Source organism: Trachurus japonicus, chromosome 12 (assembly GCF_045865225.1).
Source record: "Trachurus japonicus isolate A0001 chromosome 12, Traja_1.0".
Taxonomy (NCBI): domain Eukaryota; kingdom Metazoa; phylum Chordata; class Actinopteri; order Carangiformes; family Carangidae; genus Trachurus; species Trachurus japonicus.
The window spans coordinates 13,831,217-13,854,676 of record NC_140918.1 but is presented as its reverse complement, the minus strand read 5'-3'; the positions used below and the strand labels follow the sequence as shown (position 1 = coordinate 13,854,676).

The 23,460-nt window shown below is 38.9% G+C and overlaps 1 protein-coding gene across 1 annotated transcript in view; it reads right to left on the bottom strand.

Annotated features, from left to right (window-relative positions):
* The window catches only part of astn2 (astrotactin 2), a 267,819-nt gene that overhangs the window by 96,576 nt on the left and 147,783 nt on the right, over positions 1 to 23,460 (bottom strand). Inside the window, exons 8-11 of the mRNA XM_085793310.1 lie at positions 17,077 to 17,161; positions 15,974 to 16,048; positions 12,959 to 13,096; positions 1,193 to 1,343 (exon numbers count right to left, since the gene is read on the bottom strand). Of these exons, the coding sequence (XP_085649436.1) occupies positions 1,193 to 1,343; positions 12,959 to 13,096; positions 15,974 to 16,048; positions 17,077 to 17,161 (449 nt within the window). The remainder of the gene's footprint in view (positions 1 to 1,192; positions 1,344 to 12,958; positions 13,097 to 15,973; positions 16,049 to 17,076; positions 17,162 to 23,460) is intronic.

Here is a 23,460-nt window from a genome sequence, read left to right as displayed (position 1 = left end):
AATGTAGTAATTACCTCTTTGTAATAGCAATATTCAACTGAGAAAAAGAAGCAGGTTACTAATTCCATTTGTATCGCTCCTTGTACTTAAGTGGAAACATCTCTCCTGATCCACATTACATTGTGAATAATAGCCAAATGGAAGTCATTACGTCCATTATGTTGCTTAAGTTTCAAAACGTACTGTAAGTAGGTACCTAAACCTGACCAAAGTAGAAAGTAAAGTTAACACACTTAAACACTACCTTAACTGTTTCTAACCATACATACACAAAGTGCCTAACACTAAGCATACTAATTATTGGTGTAAATGGCACATAAAATATTATAGATTGCTTATAGCATGAAAGCCAAGACAGAATATAGCAGATGGAATGCAAATGTAATGACTGGCATTCATCTTTGGGGGGGGTGGGGGCATTAAAAATAAGTCATTATGCAAATGAATCTTAAAATATATATACCATATATCACTTTAGGTACTTAATTAGTCTTTTAGCTGCACAGTCCTGCAATAATTACTGAGCAGCATGAACACTGGCCATTAAGTGAACAACTTTATTCGTAAACTGCTTGTTGGTAGAGTTCTTTTAAAATGTATTTGCTGTTTATCTCATTAACTGTTTTGCAGCTGTTGGCCATTGTTCGTCATGGCTTCCTTATACTCAGAAGTTTACCAGTGCCCTGAACCTATGGGAAATAACTGCACAGTTGTGGGTGAAACACATATAGCATGACAAGCTGGAACGGTAACGTGCCAGAGGCAGGATATTGACTTTTTCTGTGTGTTCAGCCAGACTAAAGGCTTGAATCCAGCATTACATAAGTCTGCTGTCCCTTAGAAATCAGTTGTCAACACCTACTGAGCTCTGCCAGCTAGTTAGCTGCAGCTCAACACCTGCTCAGCTGACAGCAGGCTTGGGCGGTAAGTGGAACTACTAGGCCTTTTATCAATATGTCTATCACCGACTAGCACATCTCTCACACAAACAAAAATGCACACAAACACAGGCTTGTTCTAAGATTCACAAGGCTCACAAAACTTTCAATCTATGTGCATTTTACATCTTTTAGTAGCCTACACAACCATTAACAATACTATATACTTACCGCTACACCACTTGCACGGCTATTTCTTCATATCAGCAGTCACCTGGGGACAGAACCAGCACCTATCATCCGAGCACACTCACCATGCAGCCAGATGACTCCAACTGTCGGTCAGACACACACTTGAAGTTCTTTTTGCAGCCGCCGTTATCCTTAGAGCAGTCACGGACAGGCCCGAAAGATGCCAGGAGGTCCTCCACTGTTTCAAAATATGTGGACATCATGGCCTCTTCCCTGAAATGGAATGAAATAAAAAAAGGTCAAAAACATAAAAAATACAGGTGTACAAATTTTCAGAGTGAAAGGACGTAGCGAGTAAAAATGGATGCTTGAGCAGCTGAACATAATCCCTTGCCACCTGAGGAGCCCTCTCTCATAACCTTTTCTGCTTGTAGTGCAATTACAGTATGAAGCAACTAATTTTTGCACACAATGTGACAAAATTGTGTTTTTTTTAATGGCTTTTACCTTTCCACCTGCCACGCAAGTAATGACTACTTGTGATGTCTCATATTTGTAAAATCATAAATCATAAAAGTGGATAAAAGTTAAGTTAATGCTGAGAATATGAAGAGTATTCAGAGAAACTCAGAAAAATGGAAATAAATGGTGAGTGAGCTGTTCGAATTGAATAAAGAAAAGTTTTATTTTTTACTTTTGACTTTTTGGTCAAACTCCTTTGAGTTTTGACTCCATTTTGTGACTGGCAGTGGAAAGGCAAAATGTTAATAAACCTTCAAATAGTAGTCCAATATTGATGTACCCTTGGGCATGTGTTGTGCTTTAGCAGGCTACAGCATTTAAAAAAAACAGCTGTTTTAAAAGTTTCACAGTAGTGAGGCATGCAGGAGTTCATTCTGGTTCATGATGGGTCATGTCTGGGACTAATCGGTGCTTTGGCATTAATTGGACATGGTGTGTTGGTGGAGAGCCTAGGGAATCAGCAATCTTCATCCATTAATTCTCACAACTAATCCAAGGCCAAGGCATCCAGGTCCGCCTTAGCTGGCAGCTGGTGTTGAAGGAGAGTGCAAGAACAAAAAGGCACAAGCACAGAAAAACACATGCATGCACACTTCAAGATTAATTCACCTCAGTGTATTTTATTAATGCATTTAATTTTGTTTTTGACATAATGATAGCTATATAATGACATTTCTCATTTGCAGAGCTCCATGGAGGGTTAGATGGCAATGTGCCTGCATTTTAATAGATCTTTCATAATAATAGAAATTTATTTAAGTTGCACTGAATTTTAATTTATGTGGAATTTATGACATGACTTAATGCCGGCAAATCTCTGAAGCTGATAGGCACAGCGCTGCTTTGAGCTAAATGCTAGCATCAGCATGTTAACATTGTCCTGAGATTATGTTTGCATTGTTCACCAGCTTACACAAGCCTGCCAAGGTGTTAAAGTTTACAAATAATATGGGCCTAATAAAACTCTTATGTGATGATGGCATTAATTAAAAAGTCAAGGGAGCACTACAGTCATTATACAATTTATCCTGGGAGGACCATGAACACACCACTACATTCAACATTTATTAAGACGTGTTATTCAGAATCACATAAATCAGCCTTGTGGTAGTGCTGATGGTCTGAGGGACCATGGATGTCTCTAGAAGTTTTTTTAGTCCAGAGTAAACACACACTGACAAGCAGACAGATCATCATACCATCTGTAGAGATACTGTACTCCATTTGCATGTTATACAGTTGCCTTAAAAGTTGACAAATAATTAAAAGTATACTTTTACTCCAGACTGGGGTTAAGTCTAATTAGAGATCAATTGACCTGTGTGTGTGTGTGTGTGTGCCACTCAGCCACTGCAAGGGCTGTAATATTTTAAAAATCACTATAAACAAAGGAACAATCGTCCATTTCCAAAATCTGGATCTTTCTTGCTTTTTCTCTGAAATGTCATATTGACCGATCTTGTACAGCTCAGCTGCTGTGTTCACTTCAACATGCTCAGCCATGCCCATACCCTGAGCTCTGCAGGCCCGCTGTCAGAGTGAACGAAGAGGTAAGCAACCCCTGTGTTTTTCTTTGCACAGAAACAAAAGCTCTGTCTCTTGCAATGAGACCACTGGGACCACAGTGTGTTGTGAGGATGACTTGACTCAACAAACAGCAACAAGATCTGGAATGATGGGAAGACAGATGCCCTGCTGAGCAAAGATGCTTTTGGTGTAATGTCACTGTCACTGTTTGTGTGCTTCTTCGTCTCTGTGTACTTGGGTGCTTATTTGGCGATGTCATTTCCAAGAAGAGGCTGGAAACATGGCCACGGAACCAGTAATGTAGACAGCGATGTTGTCGTTGCTGATTTGATTAAAATGTCCTCAAGTAACCTCAAAGTGGTTATAAACCATCAAAAAGTAATCAATGAGCAAAGATGGCAGAGTGAACTCTTATTGACTCAATATACACTGAAAAATAGTTTTGTGAAAAGAATTGTATATTGTGACCTTGTCATCGGCTTTAGGCAAAGATACAAAGCGAAGCATTAAAATTCATCAAAAAGGTAGTAATGCTCCATGCACAGCATGAATATCTCCAAAATTCATAACTGACTAAAACGAGCAGGGGCGTTTTGTGTATACAAAGTGAGCACAAAACACAAACGTACCTTTTTCATTACAAAATAGATTTTTTTTTCTCATAGTATATGCCCATGTGAGATCCGTATTTGGAATGCTGTTGAACACCTCACACTGCTTTGAGCAAGAGATTCTTCATATTAAATATTTGGCTTTCATGTTAGATTTATGGCGTGACAGTCAGTAATTGGCACATCTTCCTTGTGTGAGCAGCGAAGTATTCCGGCTCACTGACAGCACATCGGGACTGTCCCCTTTCCAAAATCAAACCTCTATAGTAAATCGCTCACTGTCCTCACTGTCATACGCAGTGAAAAGAAAAAAATAAATGTATAAAAATGAAGAGATGTCAAACCAAAGAGCTCATACAAGAAACCTATCAATCCTCACTTCAGTACTCATTTATGGAGTCTGGTGTTTAATTTGTTTTTCTGCTTTTTGTAATTATAAATGTAGACCCCTGGCTATGTGCACTATGCAATATCAATGGTCACCTAATCAACTATGCATGTGGCCGATCTGATTTGAGCATTCAGCTCAACAAGCGGAAAAAAGTATTTCAGAAGGGTTTTAGTTTGTTGACAACAAATGGAAGGGTATTAGACTGGAGAATGTGATTAAAGATATCAAAACATTTTAAGATGATTAAAATGTCACCTTCTGTTTACAGTGGATTAACAAATGTTTTATGGTCCCTAATAGACACACAAGCAGTTTTGGCAGAACCATTATATTAGTGGTACTAATGTCACCCAGTAATTCCCAGTACTCAAGATCAATGCTAACACACTTTTTTTTCTGGCAAAATTAATATATTACAGTTTACTGTTTAGCTGGCCACATGAGCAGTCGTATTACAGTTATGCATTTTGGAATATACATGCATTTCTCAAGGCCAAATACACAGCATTTTGTTAGTAGAATGGGAAATTGACCTTTTGGTCAACCAGCCATAGTTGCTGGAGGACATCTCAAATTCCTGTATTAAATTATATTTATTCAGTCTTCTTCGAGGAAAGCATTTCTAGGAGAGCCACAGGATGCAGTATGTGAACTGAACTCTCCAAATACATCAAAGGAGAACTGCTGAAAAGTTCACCTTTGTTTGTTCTATATTTAACATGATATGTAGTGGGGTTGTAGATGATTATTGCTGCCACTGGGACTCATAACATCAGTGATCAATTGTTAACCAGGGTTTTTTTTTTTTTTTTTTACAATGAAAGCAGTTCAGTTACAAACAAATCAACACCTTTATTTACTTTGCAAAAACAATATGGTTTAGGTTTCCTCTTTGCAACTGGTGGAGCAGAGTTTTCTGTGTGAGGCTGCTACTCTTATCTCCTCCGTGGTTCGGGTTCATGACTTATGGGAATTAGACCTGGTGATATTAATGTGTCATATCTTCACACTCAGTTGCGAACCATTTGATGTACATCAGACATCATAGGCCAATAATATAGATACCGTGGAAATGTGACCCTATCCTCACCCAACTAGAAGATACTCAACACCTCAGCTACACCTTGATGAACATCAAAAACAAGAGGAAACTGTCTTCACTGGCTTCATATAAAAAAGGGAAACATCTCCAAACTGTATTGGAATGGAAATGGCTCACAACTGAAACAATGCTACCAAAGCACATCCCATATAAGCATTCAAATTTGGCAGGATGGTTAATAAGACATCTGTCTGGGATGTGATTAACTCAGAAGACGGATCTAGTGTCACTTTACAGGGACTTTAAGCAGCACTGCCCTGATTCAAGAAAAGCAAGTTTCAGGGACTGCTTGATTATCTGCTTGGTGCAAATGAGATGGTCCACTGTTCCAGCTGAGGGTGGAACAGATTTAGTCACTGTGAATCTCGGCAAATGAAAATTTGCCCTTGGAATATGGAGTGTAATCTCTCTTTGGGGAAGTTGCCTGATTTGTGCGTGGAGCTGAGAGGTACCAACAAAGTGCAGTTGGGCTCACCTCTATATGCACAGCTTTGGCTCTGGAACCAAACTCCTTGATAGACGGTGGACTCCTACTCAGGAATTGTCCATGGCGAGACGTGCCAGTCGGTTGTGGGACTACTGACAAATCACCGGCTGGCTGCTGCACAGTTGGACTTTCTCCCGGTGGATGAGAGGGTCACCGTCATGTGGCTGCGTAATGCAGAGAGAAAAACTATTACCGTTGTTTGCGCATTAAGCGCTCATTTTTGGTTGCTACACTACAGTGGATGGTAAGATATCCCCAATGCAAATTGCATAGCTGTATGCTTGAATTTGACAGAGGGTAGCTGAACACAGTGCAGCAGTGGTTTAGGTAAATTGTATGTTTATTTAATTGAGTATAAGCCCCAAATTCATAGCGCAATATTGCTTGATTTTAGGACACTTAGTTATAGTTAATAAGGATCAAGAGTGTTGGGAATCTTATCAGAGATTATCAGAACACTCTTGCTGATCGGGCTCATTATCTACATTGTTTTATGACATAATGTCGCAGCAGAACCTGTGAGATTTGTTAAGATTATCTCCATAGTGTCTTTGTTTTGTACAGGTCTGTAAAGACTCAGCTTTTGTCATATTGATCCCCAATGGCAAACACAAATGTCATCCCCACCTCTGTTAACGCCACATTCATTTCAGAGGGCGTTTTGCAATAAGGGACAAGGCGGGCTATCAATGAGCAGTTAAACTGCACTCTTCACACACAGGAAGCATTGGTGTGGATATAAAAAGATGCTTTGACATCTGTTTGTTTCCCTAGTCACTGTTGTTTATTTTATCCATGAGCATTCCACAACCTGCACTTTGTGGTTATTATTGTCACCAGGAGGGTGGTGTTCGAACCTCAGTACAGGACTTACTCTAATTTAAATTAAATCTAAGAAAACTTAAATCATTCCATGACCTCTACTGTGTGCTTATTTTTGAAGTCACGACAACAAAGGTCTGGTGCACCTGCAACAGCGAGGGGACTATTTCAGGAAACATTCAAACACAAATGACCTAGATGATTGTATAGGTTATACAGTAGGACGCGCAAGTGCACAGCACTCCTAGCACACTCAGCATGTACTACGACTTGGATGATGTGTCTATGTATAAAACCTCTTTGTTGCATGGTTGTATATTGTACTGATACAAGGAAAGAAAAAAACAAGAAGTTAATTCAAAGTCTTGGTCTCAACGTCTTATTTGGCAACTAAATTTTTCAGAATTAGACAGCCAACACATGGCATTTTGTGCATCACTTCTTCCTGCCAGACACTCAAAGCATTGACAAATGTCTCCTTAATTGAGAGGAAAGTAGAGGGTTGGGAAGGTGAAGCAGACTAAAATAATGGCTTGCCTCAGCTGCGAGGTGCATGCTAACTGGCTCCACTTGTGGGTAGTGCGGATAGTCGAAGAAAAAAACAACAGCAACAAAACAATCAATCAATTCCAAGATGCCTGTTGCAAGACTGTCCAGAGGGAGAAAAAGTGAGAAAACATGCTTAAGGAAACTTTCAGTATAAGGATACTGGAAGTTTCCTTAAAATGTGTAACATATTAAATCGTGATAGCAAGTCTGGAAAGAATTCAGCAAAGTCTTACTCTTACTATTTAATTACTGTAACTGGAGTCCAAAAAACGATCTCTACTATAGGCCTTTAGAGGAGTAACGCAATCCATACCATACATCGCTATATAAAGTTGTTCAAACTTGTTACCAAAATCAAAACACACTCAGATCCTGTTTGTGTTTCTTTCGCAATCATTAGCTAATCAAGATCATCTCTTCTGGCACTGTGACTGTTGCTTGACCTAGAAGCACATTGGTTGCATCTAAACACTGACTAATGTACTTGTTATTAATCTCCCTCTCTGCCTCTTGCTTTTCCAGATGATGAATGACCGGGCAATGCTGCCCAAAGTTAGAGCGCTGCTCCAGCATGATTACAGAGCCCGTTATTGGTCTGCCCCTGCACTTGATTAATGCTCTTGTTCCAGCTCCCCACAAATATGCTGACTCTCATCAAGCACTTTCGTCATTGAATGGAGTGCGTTTTCTTTAAACTCGCTGTAATCACTGAGGGAAAAAAATCTAGGGGGCGAAAAAAGCAGCTAAACCTAAGTGATAAAATAAGGATTGATACATCAATTCTTTGGTTTGAGTGTAGAGTTATAAAACATTTTTGACAGAGATCTGGCATAAAAGGAAGTGGATTTATGTAGTACTTAAATTTTTCCCGGTGTCAACCTCTCGCAGTTGCATCGGATTATTGGCAATGGCACATTTTGATGGTTCACTTGATCACAGTGAGTGAGATCATTAATCACCAGTATGTGGTGTCACCAGTTACTCTGGGTTATTAACAGTTCCCTATTGACAAAAATGCCAGTCTTTGTGCACCATTTCGGGTGTCTGAATCAATGTGTGTTGTGGTATTCATGAGGTATTCGTTCACACATTGGCTTTGGATCAACAATAATGACTAGAAATGCAAGACTAATATTAAATAAGAGTAAACGTCAATGAGAGCTGGAGGGTTTGTGAGCCAGAGCACTCATTCGTAAAAAGAAACAATAATGTAAAGTAAAGCAATACTGTATATAATGAATACATATTTGATCAGATATATATTGGTGACTTAAGTTCAACCCATTCTTTTCAGTTGTAAATAGAAAGCAAAACACTTTTGTCAAATAGTTGAGGTGCAAGGTAAGCTAAAATTGTATGTGTTACGATAATGGCTTGGAGGCACAGCATATACAATAGCTCATTGTTTGTCAGCACTACCAAGGCAATAAACAAGGCCCAGTCTGAATTCCACACAGTTATTGATTTGTTAACCAGGCTAAACACTGAACACAGCAAAACAGTAAAACAGTAAAACATATTCTATGTTTTGCAGCGTTCCACTGTTAAATGTTCCATATTTTACATTTTTTCTGGCATTTTATTTGAACCTGTGATATCCACAAGAAGATTTATAGTTTTGAACACCAAAACAAAAAAAGAGAGAGAGAAATGTTTTACATTTGCGCTATAGCTCTGTTAACAACAGATCATTCAGAAAAACAGAACCCCTACATTCCAGGCTTACAAATACAGTCTCTGTGGATTGACTCCAATAATCTCACAGTATTCAAAGAGAACTTAGACCTATGGAACAAACAAAAAAGATCACAAACATCTCACTTTATATAGTGCTAGTCCTTTAACAAAAAACTAAAATAAAGTATGCAAATGATTAACTCTGAGCAAATATTATAAAAAAAAAGAAAGAAAGAAAGAAAAAGAAAAAAAAAGTATTTTCTACTTCAGAAACAGTCCCTTTGTAAAAGTTGGTTGACTTTATGACTTCTATCCACCACTCAAATGCATGACCTATACATTGATTTATGAATATGAATAAAGAATGAATGGGGATTTCAAATGTGTAATGTATGGAATGAACTGAATATCTTAATTCTTATAAAATACAAGCTTTCATACAAGAGATAACAAACAAGGGCCCAGAATTGGATACTGCTTAATAAAACTCTTTCATTATTATACTGTAACCCATTTCATAGTTTCTTGTATTTGAATGTGTCTGACAAAGTTGTGTGAGCATTCACTGGAGTGAACTTTCCTCTAAAGGTCAGGGACTATTCAGGTGAAATAATTAAATTGCAAATATAGTAGGGATACAGGGAGCAAGTCTTTAAGATGCAGTGTGACATAAAACTGCATTTTCATCAGTAAATAATTGAACATGCCGTTTTGGTAACCTTTTAGTCAAACAGGTTAATACTGTATGTCAAGATGAGATTAACAAGATGGTTTGTACTCTGAGAGGCACTTTGTTCTGTTTCACACAGGCCTTAACCTCTAATAAACTCTGCACACTCACCCCTGTGGAGAAGGGCAATAAAATTTGCATGCACTGGTTGAAAACACTGGAATCAGGAAAAAAAGAAAGAATATACACCTGTGGTTGGCCTTGCCTCGACTTATCTGAAACACCTCGGCCTAGTTTCCATAATCATAAAAAACAAAAGAGATGAAGTAACTCTTAATATAAATGCTGTGATTCACTAGTGCAGAAAAAATATGAAAGTTTTTCACTGAAGCAGCTGAAAAGGGATCCAACTCAACACAAACCAAAAGCTGTTTTTCAATGCTTTAGAAACTGGGTGCAAGTTGGAGAAGAAGAAAAAAGACAACATACTGTGTGTATTATTAAAACCAGCTCACTTAAAAGGATAAATAAAGAAGCTTAACCAGTGTGAGGTTGGGAGATATTGATATTCAGTTAAAAGCCAAGAGTGGTTAAGCTGACACTTACCTTGACACCCACTCATCTCTTTTCACAAACCAGATTTCATGGGTTTTTTGTCAGTGAGCCAAAGGGCAGAGGTGACGCAGGGGGGAATGCATCCTGTTGAAAGCCACTGCTACAGTACACATCCCCACTTCCTGCATCAACATGTCTATCATGACTGACTGAGTACATCAATGCCTGCATAAACACTTTGGGAAAGCACATCAGCTAGAAACTCTACAAGGCCCCATGGGACTTTGTTCCACAAAAATGCTTTGGATAATGAGTTGGCTGCATAATTCATGACAATCTGACAGATCCTCCTATGTGACAGGAACTAATCGTTAACCAAATACAGAACATTAACATATTACTCTAACTGAAATAGGCTTTTAATCAGTTATACAACATGTTTCCCCCCTTCATGTTTTAAAAACTCTTGTTTATTTCCAGTGTGATGTTTAAGACCGATTAATCCTTCCGCATCCAGTCACTTGGGCAAATTAGAGTAGATGGCTTTGTTTTTATGTATTATAATGGCATGCAAATTGTTAGGTTGCCAGAAGTATCATCTCATCTTAAATATATATACTAAATAAATAATTCTAAAGGACCAGCTCAGAGAGTGAAAACAGCAGGCATGCTTGAAGGCCTGTCCTTCTACTGATGAATGCGCAAACTTACTGCGACTCAAATGCAGCTCCTCTGCTGTGAAGTAAACAAAAGCTACTTTCTTGCTCTCTTCCGAAGCGCTCAGCTTTCACCTTCCGAGGCAAGGTCTTTTCATCACACAATGGCCGCGGCATAGTCATAAAAAAGTACACAAAAGAAGCAAATGCTTTCAAATAATTGTTATACCTCCAAGCTAAAACGCAGAGAATAATCTTTAGTGATTTCAGATCAGATCAACATGGCTATAAACAGTTACATTAAAGCATGTCCTTGTATTTTTTTTCTTTCTGGCTCACTTTAGATCACTGATCACAACCTCTAAATAAATGAAATGGCTAATTAATCGAGAGGGCTGGTGTAATCCCATTTATGTCAGAATAAGCAGATGTTTACAATTACCATGAGAGATTTGTGCCCCTGAGGCAATTTCATAAAGCCTGTAAAAAAGTCTGGTGTTTTTGCAGTGGTGGATAACATTTGCAACAATTCATCTGATGCACATTACACATACACATTCAGTGATTGCTGCTTTTTTTCTTAATTGCAAATGAGTTTATTGAACCCAAGAGGACTGAGTGCAGAGACATTTCTGAGGAATCTATCGTTCAGGTAACGTGACGTGTTACGTAAGCGCTTTCTGAACAGATATGGTTTAATACATTTTCAGTGCAGTGGTTGCATGCCCTAGATTGAGTGTATTCAAGCAGGTCATCACATTCTGGGGTGATGAGGCACTTTGCAAAGCATTAAAGTCCTGTCGACAATGTGGACATCAAACTGACGTCCAGGACAATGATTGTTCTGATATGAGCGTCAACATCATCAGCTTTTTCATCTGCTCTGGTTTGTGGGTCAGGTCAAGGTTTCTATTCACTGCAGTGATTCCAAGGCGGTGGCCCCTGAGTCAAGTCACCATGCTCTTGTGTTGAATTTGTGAGGAAGAGATAACTCGAGAATGATGTACAGTATCACTCCATGAATGATCTACATTGCCTCTGACACCGGCGGTTTACCATTTGCAAAGTGAGTAGCTTTTGTTTTGAGGCTCTTTGAAAACTGACACTGAAAACTGAAAATGAGATGTCCGTTTTGTATTTCATACAGACATTCAATAACCTCCGTACAATAAACACCTGTCAGTCATCTATAAATACTAAAATCCATCATCTGTCTATAAACAAACCTCTGTTTATAGCGCTAACCATCAAATGTAAATGAGTTTCATGCACAGCATATTTAACAACTTTGTTTTATAATGAGCATTTACACGAGTTAAAGTTCTGCTTTCCTGTTGCAGAGATATGTGTCGTACTGATAGGCCTGTGTGTTTTGTGGAGTTTCAGTAAAGTGAAATTCAAGGTGGAAACATGACTCCTTGTCATTCAATACATTAACCTTGTTCTATGTTATTATAATAATTTTCCACAAAAAAAAAAAAAATCACAGAGAAATCCTGCTCCTTCCAAATGTGATTGACAGGATGTACAGTTATGTACATGTGGTACAACAAGGGAACAGCATGTGGTGCAATTACAGTCAGCATGCAATGATGTCAGTTAATGATTTCTCTGAATCATTTTTATAATTAATTATCATAATAAAAGAAATGCACTGTCGAATTCATATGACACAGTATTAAGTGTGATGATGGCCACTGGTGTAAACTAATATCATGTAGTGACAATGGGCTGAAATGATTCACTTGCATTGCCATTCTTATATAGTGAAGTATATATGTACATATTCTCATCTTTAATGCTTACCTGTACTTCTAATGAAGGACATTTCCGTTGCTTATAGCAAGAAGCTGTTGTATGGTGGCCACAGCCAGTTACACCGATATACACAGTGGCAGGAATGCTGCCATGACAGCAAAAAAAAATAAAATAATAATAATAATGATGTGACATTCCTATATACCTGTTATATAGCTGGAATGTTGAATATAATGGAACTCTCTCAGATGGCAGGACCAGCACTAACACTTCTGTCACTGAAGTAGCCCAGATTGAAGTTAAGACATATTATCCGGGCTTATACACTCCACTACACCAAGGAGATTCATAAAATATATCTATGCTGCTCAAGCTATGGAACCAGACTTTACAATTCCATAAACACTGATTTTCCTGTATTTGTTGAGACCTTCCAAAAATAAAGAGTGCATGTATTTATGGGCCTATGAGGATATTATATGGAGCACGCAGCGTAGACGCTGCTACGCATGGTTTCTCTTGCAACAAGCCGTGCAGAGCGCTGAGCGGAGTCGGACTGACCTGACCTCCCCTGGATCTTCAGTAACCAACACGTCCGTCTTACAGCTGGCGATGGGGTTGATTGACAGTTCCACTGGTGGCACCACAAAGCTCTTGCTGACTGGCAGCCACAGGCCTTGGCCCAGACTGTAGAATGATCTGTGTTGGCACAACCACAAGACATAAACGTCAATCAAACTGCTGTCGCATTATCCCATTGAGCTATTACCCACACACACTTTTCCACAGTATCTACATACATACTGTAAGCATGGGGAAAATAATAATGAGTGTTGCAGAAATAAGCACAATGAAAGCAAAACGAAATGAGGGTTTTATTTTCTGTGGTATTGTATTGTATTTTTACAGTGTAATTTATGCTGTATAATAGGCTGTGTTCTCCTTGTATTCATTTCATGAGTTCACAGAACATTTAAAGTGCTTGTCCTAGAAACATTTCTTGAGTGAATGACTCATAAAATTTACATTGATCACCGCAAACGCACTGTTTGCTTTTAAATTAATCATTCTTTACTGCCCGTTTCTTTCTCGCTTTATTGAGTTGAGGAAACCTGTTTAGCCTAAATAATTGCCAGCTTATGATGTCAATCTTGAGTGGCAGCTAATTTAATTGGTATTTGCATGTGGTGCATCTATGGCACAGTTGGAAACAAAATTGAATTTGCAAAAATGCATTGTAAGTAGCTTTAGTTGCCTTGGATTTGCCTTTAAATTACTCATACAAATTGTTTTCTCTTTGAAAGTGATGCATTCTTTGGCTCAATACTACAGAGCACATGTTAAGGTGGTGTAAAAATGATTTGGTTTTGATAGAGATGTTTCTCTTGAGTGAAGATCGCTGTCCTCGCCCAGCTGGATGCCCACACTTACTGCTTGGGAAAAACAACACCTGTTAAATCCTCAGAATATCACACAGAACATGGCTGTGTTTTGCATCATGTGCTTTTAATGTATCTATGCAGGTGGGCGACAGGACTCAAAATTACTAAACTCTAGAAACCAAGCATGAGTCACTTTCCTTTGCTAGAAAAATCTTGGCATTGCATTTAATCAAGTGGGCTCATTTCACTCCCACATAAAATATTTCACTAAATTCTTTTTTTTCCACAACATTATCTAAGTTTATTTTGCCAACATCTAACCTGTATGATTGAGACCTGGTTAGTGGAACACCCTGGACTGCTGAACCATAGCATTAAAAAAAACTCAGCTTGTACAAATCACTGCTGCCAGCACATGAACTAGAATCAAAGAATGTGAATACATTACACTCATCCTCACCTCTCTCATGCTCTGAAAATTCATACTAAATATGACTTCGGAACATTTATTATTCACAAATCAAATATTACATATAATCTAGTCTTCATGTGGCCCAGCTGCCTTCTATTCATACTTAGGGTGCTTATTTTCTCTCTGCTCCCAGTTCAAAATAAAAGACAAAAAGCAGGAGGCAACACTGGATTCTTAAAAAGCTTTCCATCTGTGAAACCAATAAGTTACCATGAAGTTCCTTTTTCACTGCAATAAGGACTGAAACTAACACTGTCCAGCTGAAGAGCAATGCAGTCTCGTCCTCAATCTCTGCTCTTCCAACTGGAAACCACGTTGTGTCGGCTGCTTTCTCTGCAACTGTGTGTGTGTGTGTGTCTGTCCTTTCATTGCCTCACAAAATCTGGACTGACACACTGCTTCAACCAAGCATCAGATTTGGTTTCCACCTGAGCGTGTGTGTGGATGCCAGCATTTTGAGTCGAGTCTCCAACACGGTGCTTTTAAGTGGCAGTGGATGTCTGAGGGGTGAAGTGTGTGTTTGTGCAGAACAAAGATTGTGGATTTTACCACTTCATCTCTGAGATGTCGCACTGAGGAGCTAACTCTGCAAGGTCAGTCTGAAGAGGGGCGAGATTACAGTGACAAAAGACCTCTCCCTATCTGCCTACAGGAGAGGTGAAGTAAGCGTGAAATCAAGATAGATTTCATCAAATTAAAGCTTTTTCCTTTAACTCACTTCAGTCACACAACTAAATGGAACTGAATAAAAAAAAATTACCATATCAACTTTTTAAAGGTGCATAGACGGGGTCATGTTCTGAAAATGGACTATTATTATAGTGAAAGTATTATTTTGGAGATTTATATTCCAGTCATTGCATCACACTTAATGGCCTCATGATGTCTGTCTGATAATTGCAGCTAAAAAAATAATGAATGAACTATTTATATACATAGCAAGAAGAAGGTGTATAACCTCCTCTCAAAGTGCTCTCTCTTTTTCCTTTTTCTTTCTTTGTTTTTTTCTCTAACTTATTCATTGAACAAGTCTCCATACACAGGGGGTCTTGGTTATAAAACAGGGTCCACAGTCCCTGTTTACTAACGGGGAAAACAAATCCACCGTGTCATAATAACAATAGCACATTCCATATTTATCAAAGTAGCATGTTTTACACCTTCATAAACATTTAAATCTCTCCTCAGAGCCTTTATTATATTTACATATATATTTATATTGATCTTCCACATGACTGCATATTTTTTATAGAAAAAAAAATACTGAGATGTGTGCAACAGTAACATAAAATAATTTTTCAAATGAGAAAATAGAGCTGCAAACATTTTAAAAAGAACAGCTGGGTGATACTGAACGGGTCCTTTGAGACCTGCACTTCTTGCAAAAATGTCAGACACAATGACCCCCATCAAGAATGAGAAGTAAACAAAAATGGCAGTAAAAGCATTTGAAAGGAGTCCATCCAGGACGACCCCTTGGGCTATTCCACCACACAAGAGCCCGTGGGTGAGACTTCACCCCAGCACCAGGTTCATATTTGTGTGTCCAGCCAACTGTGTCTATGTGTATCTGCGGGATACTCATCTGTATGCTCCGTCACACACACGCACACACAAACACATGCCAAGAACACCACCATCATTTCACTGTGTGTCCACAGAGTCACAGATGGCCAGCAAAAGTCATGCACTAGGGAGATGCAGCAAAAGTGAAAGACTCACCTGAAGATCCTCTCTGGGGCCTGCTCCCCTGTAACTAGGTCATAGCCTTTCTCCAAGTTAGCATATGGCCAAGGACTTGACAGAGGACGAAACAGAAGGAACAAAATTAAAATAGATTGCTGAGGTAAATACATTTATAACTGAAAATGATAATGCGGTGGACAATGGATGGATGGATGGATAATAATTCACAATAACATTAACAACAACAATAATAATAATAATCTTGATAGTTCTTGAAGTTCTTGCAGAAACCAGGAAGATGTTGTAACTTGACTTGTATAGTTCAGATAATACCATACTTAACTACGCCTACAGTACAGTAAATGAAACACAAAGGTCAACTCTAACAACACTGAAACAATATGCTTTTTAGGTGGATAACCCCCTGTCAACTGCTGCTCTTATAAAGCTGTGGCTGGAAATTTAATCTGTGACTGGACTGAATCCAGCAGATGACAGGTGGAGTTGAATAACAATGTGACCTTTTTAATGAACCAATGTTGGGCGTGCCAGCTAATTGTCAAACAAAGTCAGAGTCAGAGAGAGAGATGGCTGATTTGACTTTTCTCTCCCTATCAAGTCAATTTCCACTATTTGACTTTTTTGGTGTCACACTCCAGTGATCTGTCTCTTTCTCTCTCACTCTTTCACTCCCTGCTCTCCCTCCCGCTGTTTTGTGTCATTACACACTATAACTTCCCTCCTACCTTCTCCTCCTTCCATCTGTACCTCGGATTCCCCCTTCAGTGTCTACCTCCTCAAGTTAAAAGACCATTCAGGTACATTTGCATGTTTTAGCTCATTAACTACAAATTGCTTATACCTCACATTACTACTGATCATTTTTGAGAGCATACAGTAAGTTATTAAATACATTTTTATAACATTCCTTTTAATACTCTGAAGATCAACTTGCAGGGGCTTGAAACTTGAAACCCCAGATAGCTAATCCATCAGAGCAAACAATTCACCTTTGTTTTATGCAAAGTTAATATTGTGTGCTAATGCAGTTGGGAGTAGGGACTGGAAGGCCAAGCCGTAAGGCCATTTAAATACAAATGAGGCTTTAGATACGAGTGGAAAGAGCACAGAGTACTTACCCTTCGTTGCGACCCCAGTCGCTGCGAACGCAGAGGTGTTTATGGACAGGATCTGGGGAATAACCCTCATGACAGCTGCATTCTCCTGCCACAGAGAGAAAAAGAGAGGACATAGTGGCAGGAATTTATTTATCCTCAGTAGCTGAATAAATTACCATGTATGTGACCCTGGCCAGAGCCTTCATTAGAGATAATAATAATAATTGCCGCAATGTGCTTCACCCAAGGCAACAACTTTAAATCAAAAAAGCCAATTTCAATGGGGTAATGAGCAAATGAAAAATATATAACCCACTACATTGTCACCAGCACAAGGGAAGAGAAAATACTAAAGAAAAGCTCTGTGATAAAACTCTGTTGTAAGAGGAGGTCACTGGTTCTGCTGACCTGATTTCCTCAGGCACTGCATTCCATAGCTTCAGGGCTTTGACTGCAAATGCTCTGTTACCTCTAGTTCTGAAAGCATGTAAAATGGTCTCTGTGCCGTTGAAAGATAAAATGGACAGTATTTTGGAAATATCTCTCAGACAGTAAAAAACAAAAGATTACACAAGTTTTGTTGAGTGCTGCTCAGAGCTACCAATCCCAACGGCAAATTGTATTTACAACAGACGTGAAGTGTTCCAGCAGGAAACCAACAGATGGCAAGATATATACTATGCGTGGGGGGGGGGGGGGTTGTGCTGCAGAAAGTTTCTGGAGATCCAGTTTTGAAATCACATAGGCAGGGATGTAGTCATCTCAAAGTGTCAAGATCAGTGGCTCTGACAGTCAAGTACATCAGCATGTCATCAGCATAACAATGAAAGGAAGCACCATGTATGGATAATATGTTCCTATGGAAGCATGTTAGAGAAAATAAAACCGGTCCCAATTAGTGACCCCTGAGGGACACCATACTTCACAAGAGCAAAGGATGACACACTGTTACTAATGGAGACACAGAGGCTCCTGTTCAACATGAATGAAGAGCACCGTTTTAAAGCTGTACCAGATATTCCTACCGAGTGCCCCAGCCAGTCTAACAAAATGCTGTGATCCACTGTGTCAAAGGCAGTGCTAAGGTCTAGAGGAACAAGGACTGAGCACATCCCAGCATCAGCAGCCATTAAAAAGTCATTAGATACCCAGTGAAGAGCAGACTCAGTGGTATGATGCTTGCAAAAATTGGACTGAACCAAAATGTTATGGCTTGCTGCTGCTAAAAGTACTTGCTTGGACATATTTTATGGAGACCCAATCAATTTTTTTTTTTTAATACACAGTGATTATACCACAGCGGGCTATGCTAATATTAATAATGATGCTGATAAAATAGCTGTTTCACAAGGTCCAAAACATGGGCATGGTGAGTTCATTCACAAGGGTATTGTACTGTAAGGTTGAAGGACATCAGGATGTTTTTTGAAGACTTCTGCGTTTTTATCTTTTAAAATCAATAGGACAACAGAAATCGCAAGTAATGTAACATGCTTGTAAGTAGACAGCTAGGTCACATCATTGGACTAGTTATTAACACAAAGTAGTAGTGAAACATGTATGCAGACTGTAAATCCTGATATATTTCTTATTTTGATGCAGAACTATCACTCAACAACTCAGTGGTCATTAGACAGTTTCAAATTGAGTGAATCTTACTCATTGCATCTGTGGGGTAAACATGTGATGGTCTTGTAATCAGGTCTTACACATGTGAATTTATCATTGAATATTTTCCATTTTTTTGTTTCAGATCTGTATGTAGCTACAGTGGGAATGAGCTTTATAAAAAAAAAAAAAAAAAAGGACAATTAGTCGGGCCAGTAAATTTGTTTCTTTGTCTAATTCACGGCTTCAAGCTTCAGAAATATTGCCAATTTATGATAATGAAAATTTAACTTGGGAAACTTAAATCAAAGTCTCACTGTGGCTGCTCACAAACAATATTGTGAACTACGCCTACGCCGATAACTAACTTTTGCTCTAAAATAATATCGAGCAATGGTTTATTTTTAGAGTTTCATAAAAACAGAACTACCCCAGCACACTGCATGAGTAATGCCTTTTAAGAGGATGGAAACATCTGTGAAATCTGAAGTCACTGATACAGTAGCTTCACCAACCTTTCTATTAGCACTGTTCCCAAAAATAAATGCCCCTGACGTTTTCTTTTGACCTATGGAATCATACGACTGGAAAAAATATGTAATGGCCACCGAGGCAACACCATTCACATTTTATGACATGGTGTTTAATAATTTACTGGTCGACTTTACAGGCTTAAGACTCAACCCATGGAGTGATGCACCACTAGGACTCAATCAGCCACAGAGAAGCTACAAAAACATTTCTATTTGCTTGTGGCTATTTTATGTGGTCTAACTAAATGAGGAGCAGGACCTCTTCGAATTGGCCCACTTTAAAATATGGACAAGACTAAATATCAACAGAATTTTAATATCCAGCAATTTTGAATAAAAGATGAATGAGGTGTATAGAGAATTGTATCCAGCTATCATTTTATTTAAGAACTTGTTCTTTTCTGTCCATAAAAGCAAGTTTCTAGTAAAACTAGTAACCCAAAGTGACCAAAACTTCACAATATATCAGTCGGCACTGGCCTCTGGTCACTTTCAAAGCCGTTACAAAACTCCATCCCAAAATTAAAGATTTCCTGACATTATAGCCCCGTTGTTCACCCATCCATCCACCCTGACCTCCTCTCTCTGCTGACTCCACGGCTCTATAATTTCACACTACTTCCTCCTTTGGTCCTGGGAGAAAACAGTCATAATACTAGAATTGCTAGAGGTGATGCTGTGTCAGTTGAGCATGACCACACAATATGTCATTTTGGGGTATTATCATACTCCACGACACATAAACATGTATCCTGTCCAGGCTGTAAACTCACACAGTCACAAACATATATAAACACAGACACCTAATTTCTCTCTGCTACTCTTCACATACGCATTTAACCTAGTTATATTTAATTCTTCCTGACTGCCAGAGGGACTGCTTAATAAAATCCATCTTGCACATGTGCAGCTAGGTCACATGTTAGCAGTAACATGCTGGAGAGGGAAGAAATCTAAATAACCTTTTCTCTCTCCCTCTCCCTCTCTCTTCATTCCTCTTTTTCAGTCTGCCAAGGGCTGGAGGTGACATTTTCATTAGTAGTCTGTTAGCGGTTAGGCTAACAACGGTGCCCCAACTAGAGATTTTTTTTCTTACATATGCATGGCGAACAATTTACATAGAAAACTCTGATTTGCTGGTGAGAATGCAATGAGTGTGCCTCTGATTAATTGGAGAGGGGAGATGGGAGTTGGCTGAATCCAGGAGTACCACTGACAGGACTGTGGCTGCTGCTGACAGAGGTTATACTTAGCTTGTGTTTGGATCAAGAGGAAACATCTGATGGGACAGGGCCAGCACTCCCTTTTTGGATTTCATCATGCACACCAAACAGAAGAGAGCAGATCATTACCTAAATTACTACTGTGCCTTTACTGAATGAACTGCTAATAAAGCAGGATTGAGTGTTTTCAGTGACAGACCTGAATGCCACACTTGTATTCTGTCATGTTTTCTAATCCCCTGATGCCCCAAATAACTATTCACATTTGAGCATGTTACTAGGTGTCGACATAAATCAAAATGCTCTGTCCAGCACAATAAGACACTAATGCTGTGTCTCCCACATTGCACAGCGTATTATAATATGATGATGATACCCTTAATTATCTTATGAACAGATCCCAATTATATTCTTAACTATTTCAACATTAAGAGAAGCGTGTACCAGCGTAATTAAAGCTTACTTCAGCATCACCATGAATGTAAATTAACTTATCCCCCATGGCCCAAGCTTTCCCTAAAGGGTTGTAGCAATATGTAGAAGTCTTTACTTATAGGTCAAAGGTGAACCTATAGACCCTTTCAGAGAGTATAAACAAATACAGGTGTTACCAAGGATACTAATTAAGGCTCCATTCCATTTAGTGTAGTAGAGCGTTTTCTAATGAGCCACACCTGTCTTTGTTTATACTCTCTGAAAGGGTCTATACAGCAAAGACTGGAAACACACATTAAAGGGATGAATCTACCTTCAATTGCACATGCATTGTGGATTTTCACTGTCTGGTCACCTCTAGTCTTTTATTCTTTTTTCTGTTTTAAATCAGTATCATTATTATGGTGTCCATCAGCGATAAGTGCATGTTATTTCAACAAGTGCAGAGATCTTATGTTTTGCTTTGATTTACATGTTGACCACGGAAAATGACTGCTGAATGATAGATAGTGGGCATTGATAATAACAGCTGGAGCCACAAACTCTTTGGCAGATAGTCATGTTGGGAAGGAGAAAATGGACACAGGAAGTCACTGAAGTGGAAGTTTCTGTTTTAGCTTTGATCACAAGCAGAAAGCAAAACCTTTTTCCCCTCCTGGTATTCCTCGTCTCATCTTTGTTCCTGTGATGTTGCAGTACCATCAAAAGGTCAACTTTCTTTAATGTGCAATCCTCAATACAAAGACTGGCAAGGGTACAAAGCAGGCTGAAAACTGTAACAGCACATTAGTGTATATCATTGATTTAGATATGTGGTGGAAAAGCACTGTGAGGAGAAGGTGCATGCACTGTGTGGTCATATGGGCGTAGCCCTGGAGGCTGCAGAGGAACACGTCTTTTCCACCTTGTTTCAGAAGCGATGCACCAGCCTGAAAGCTCAGTTTGCCCTCAATCTGAGACACACCTTACTAGTAATCAGTGGAGTGCAGCGCTTTCCTTTATGCAAATGCTATTGAGGCTGGATTAAGCAATTAACAGGAAGAGATATGTTTGGTTAATTAATTACACTTTGGATTAACTAACCGTCACACAACTTGCGAGCATCAGTTTAGTGTGGCTTTTTAGATGGCCCTTAAAATCTGGTTAGAGGCATTATGGGTTGGGTTGGGAAGGGAGCACCTGAAGTGACTGTAGCTGTTCTTTGGAAAACTCAGTGATAACAGACAATAAGAAAAAAAGTAGGAGTCATTCTGGATTAGTTAATAAAAAAAAACAGCCTCTTAAAAAGATAAAGCTGGCAGTAAAAACAGCACACAAGGAGGGGAACAGGGAGTTAGTATTGTGTGGTCATTAAATGTGAACTTCTTGGAGCTGCTAATGCACTATGGCAACGGAGCTCGCTTTGCATTTACCGTGTGTATTTGGCTGCTATTATTCCAGGAAGAAACATCCACACCAGTGCCATCCATCTGTTGTGTTACTATTTTGGACCAGTTGCAGATGCAGTGGCTCATTGATTTATTTATTTCTGTGAGCCATATTTTCTTTTATGTGTGTTTTTACATATTTCTATTTTTTAATACCTTTGGAGCCAATTTAATGGCTCCAATCGCAAGAGGCTGGAATTAAAAGAAATTTTTCTGGCGATTCGTGTGTCCTCCATTCATTACTTCATTGGTGAGAATTTGTAGGAGTCAAAACATTTAATCAATTCTTACTGATCTTAAATAACTGCTCTGTGTTATTCTCATCACATTATGCTGCTTTAATAAATCAGTCTATTTTGTTTTTTTGCACTGTTTTTAGGAAGATTGCAAATACAAATTGATTGTTTAACTTTTCATGTATGTCTGTGTGCAGATATTGTGGGTTGAATTTAGTGATGCCAAAAGTTATGGTTGACTGATTAAAACATGCTGTTGGCCTAATTTAGAGGCAATCACCTGTGATTGGAAATGACCATTTGATGACAGTCATTTTCTAAGTGCTCCTTTCCTGTTACATCGTAGCCAGGTGTCTACACAGGCTCACAATCCGATACTGCACAGGGGGATACTGCCATGCTGTATAAACACCAATATTAGATTGCCAATCAAATTTGTCACCTTTATGTCACCATTGTGTCCTCATTCTCCACCTATCTTCGGTTTGTGCTCTCTTTTACCACCCGTCTGTTCTAAATTAGGAGCCAAAAATGTAAAACAGTTCAAGTGGCAATCACATGAGACCGCAAACCATTTCTCCTCTCTGCTCCTCCTGTATTACCAACCTCATGTTATAAATGATGTTTCATTATAATGATTTCTAGAATCCCACTGTGGCTGCATGAGTGATTTTCACATTTCAAGGATCATGGTATGAGCACAGAAACAACTTATTGTTGTCCTGATGTATTTTTTCGCTTTCATCGGGGAGAAGCCATTCTGCCCAAAGACCTTGGGCAGATTCGAGATACGTTTTTTTTGTTCTCCCACAAAGCAGATTGTATGGGTGGGTACATGCAAGTACAGTATGCATTGAATAAAGCAGGGGTATACGTTTACACCTCAGCAGTTTCAGTTCCAATTAGGTGAGGCCGGAGGAGCCAGGGAGAAATCATTTCAAAT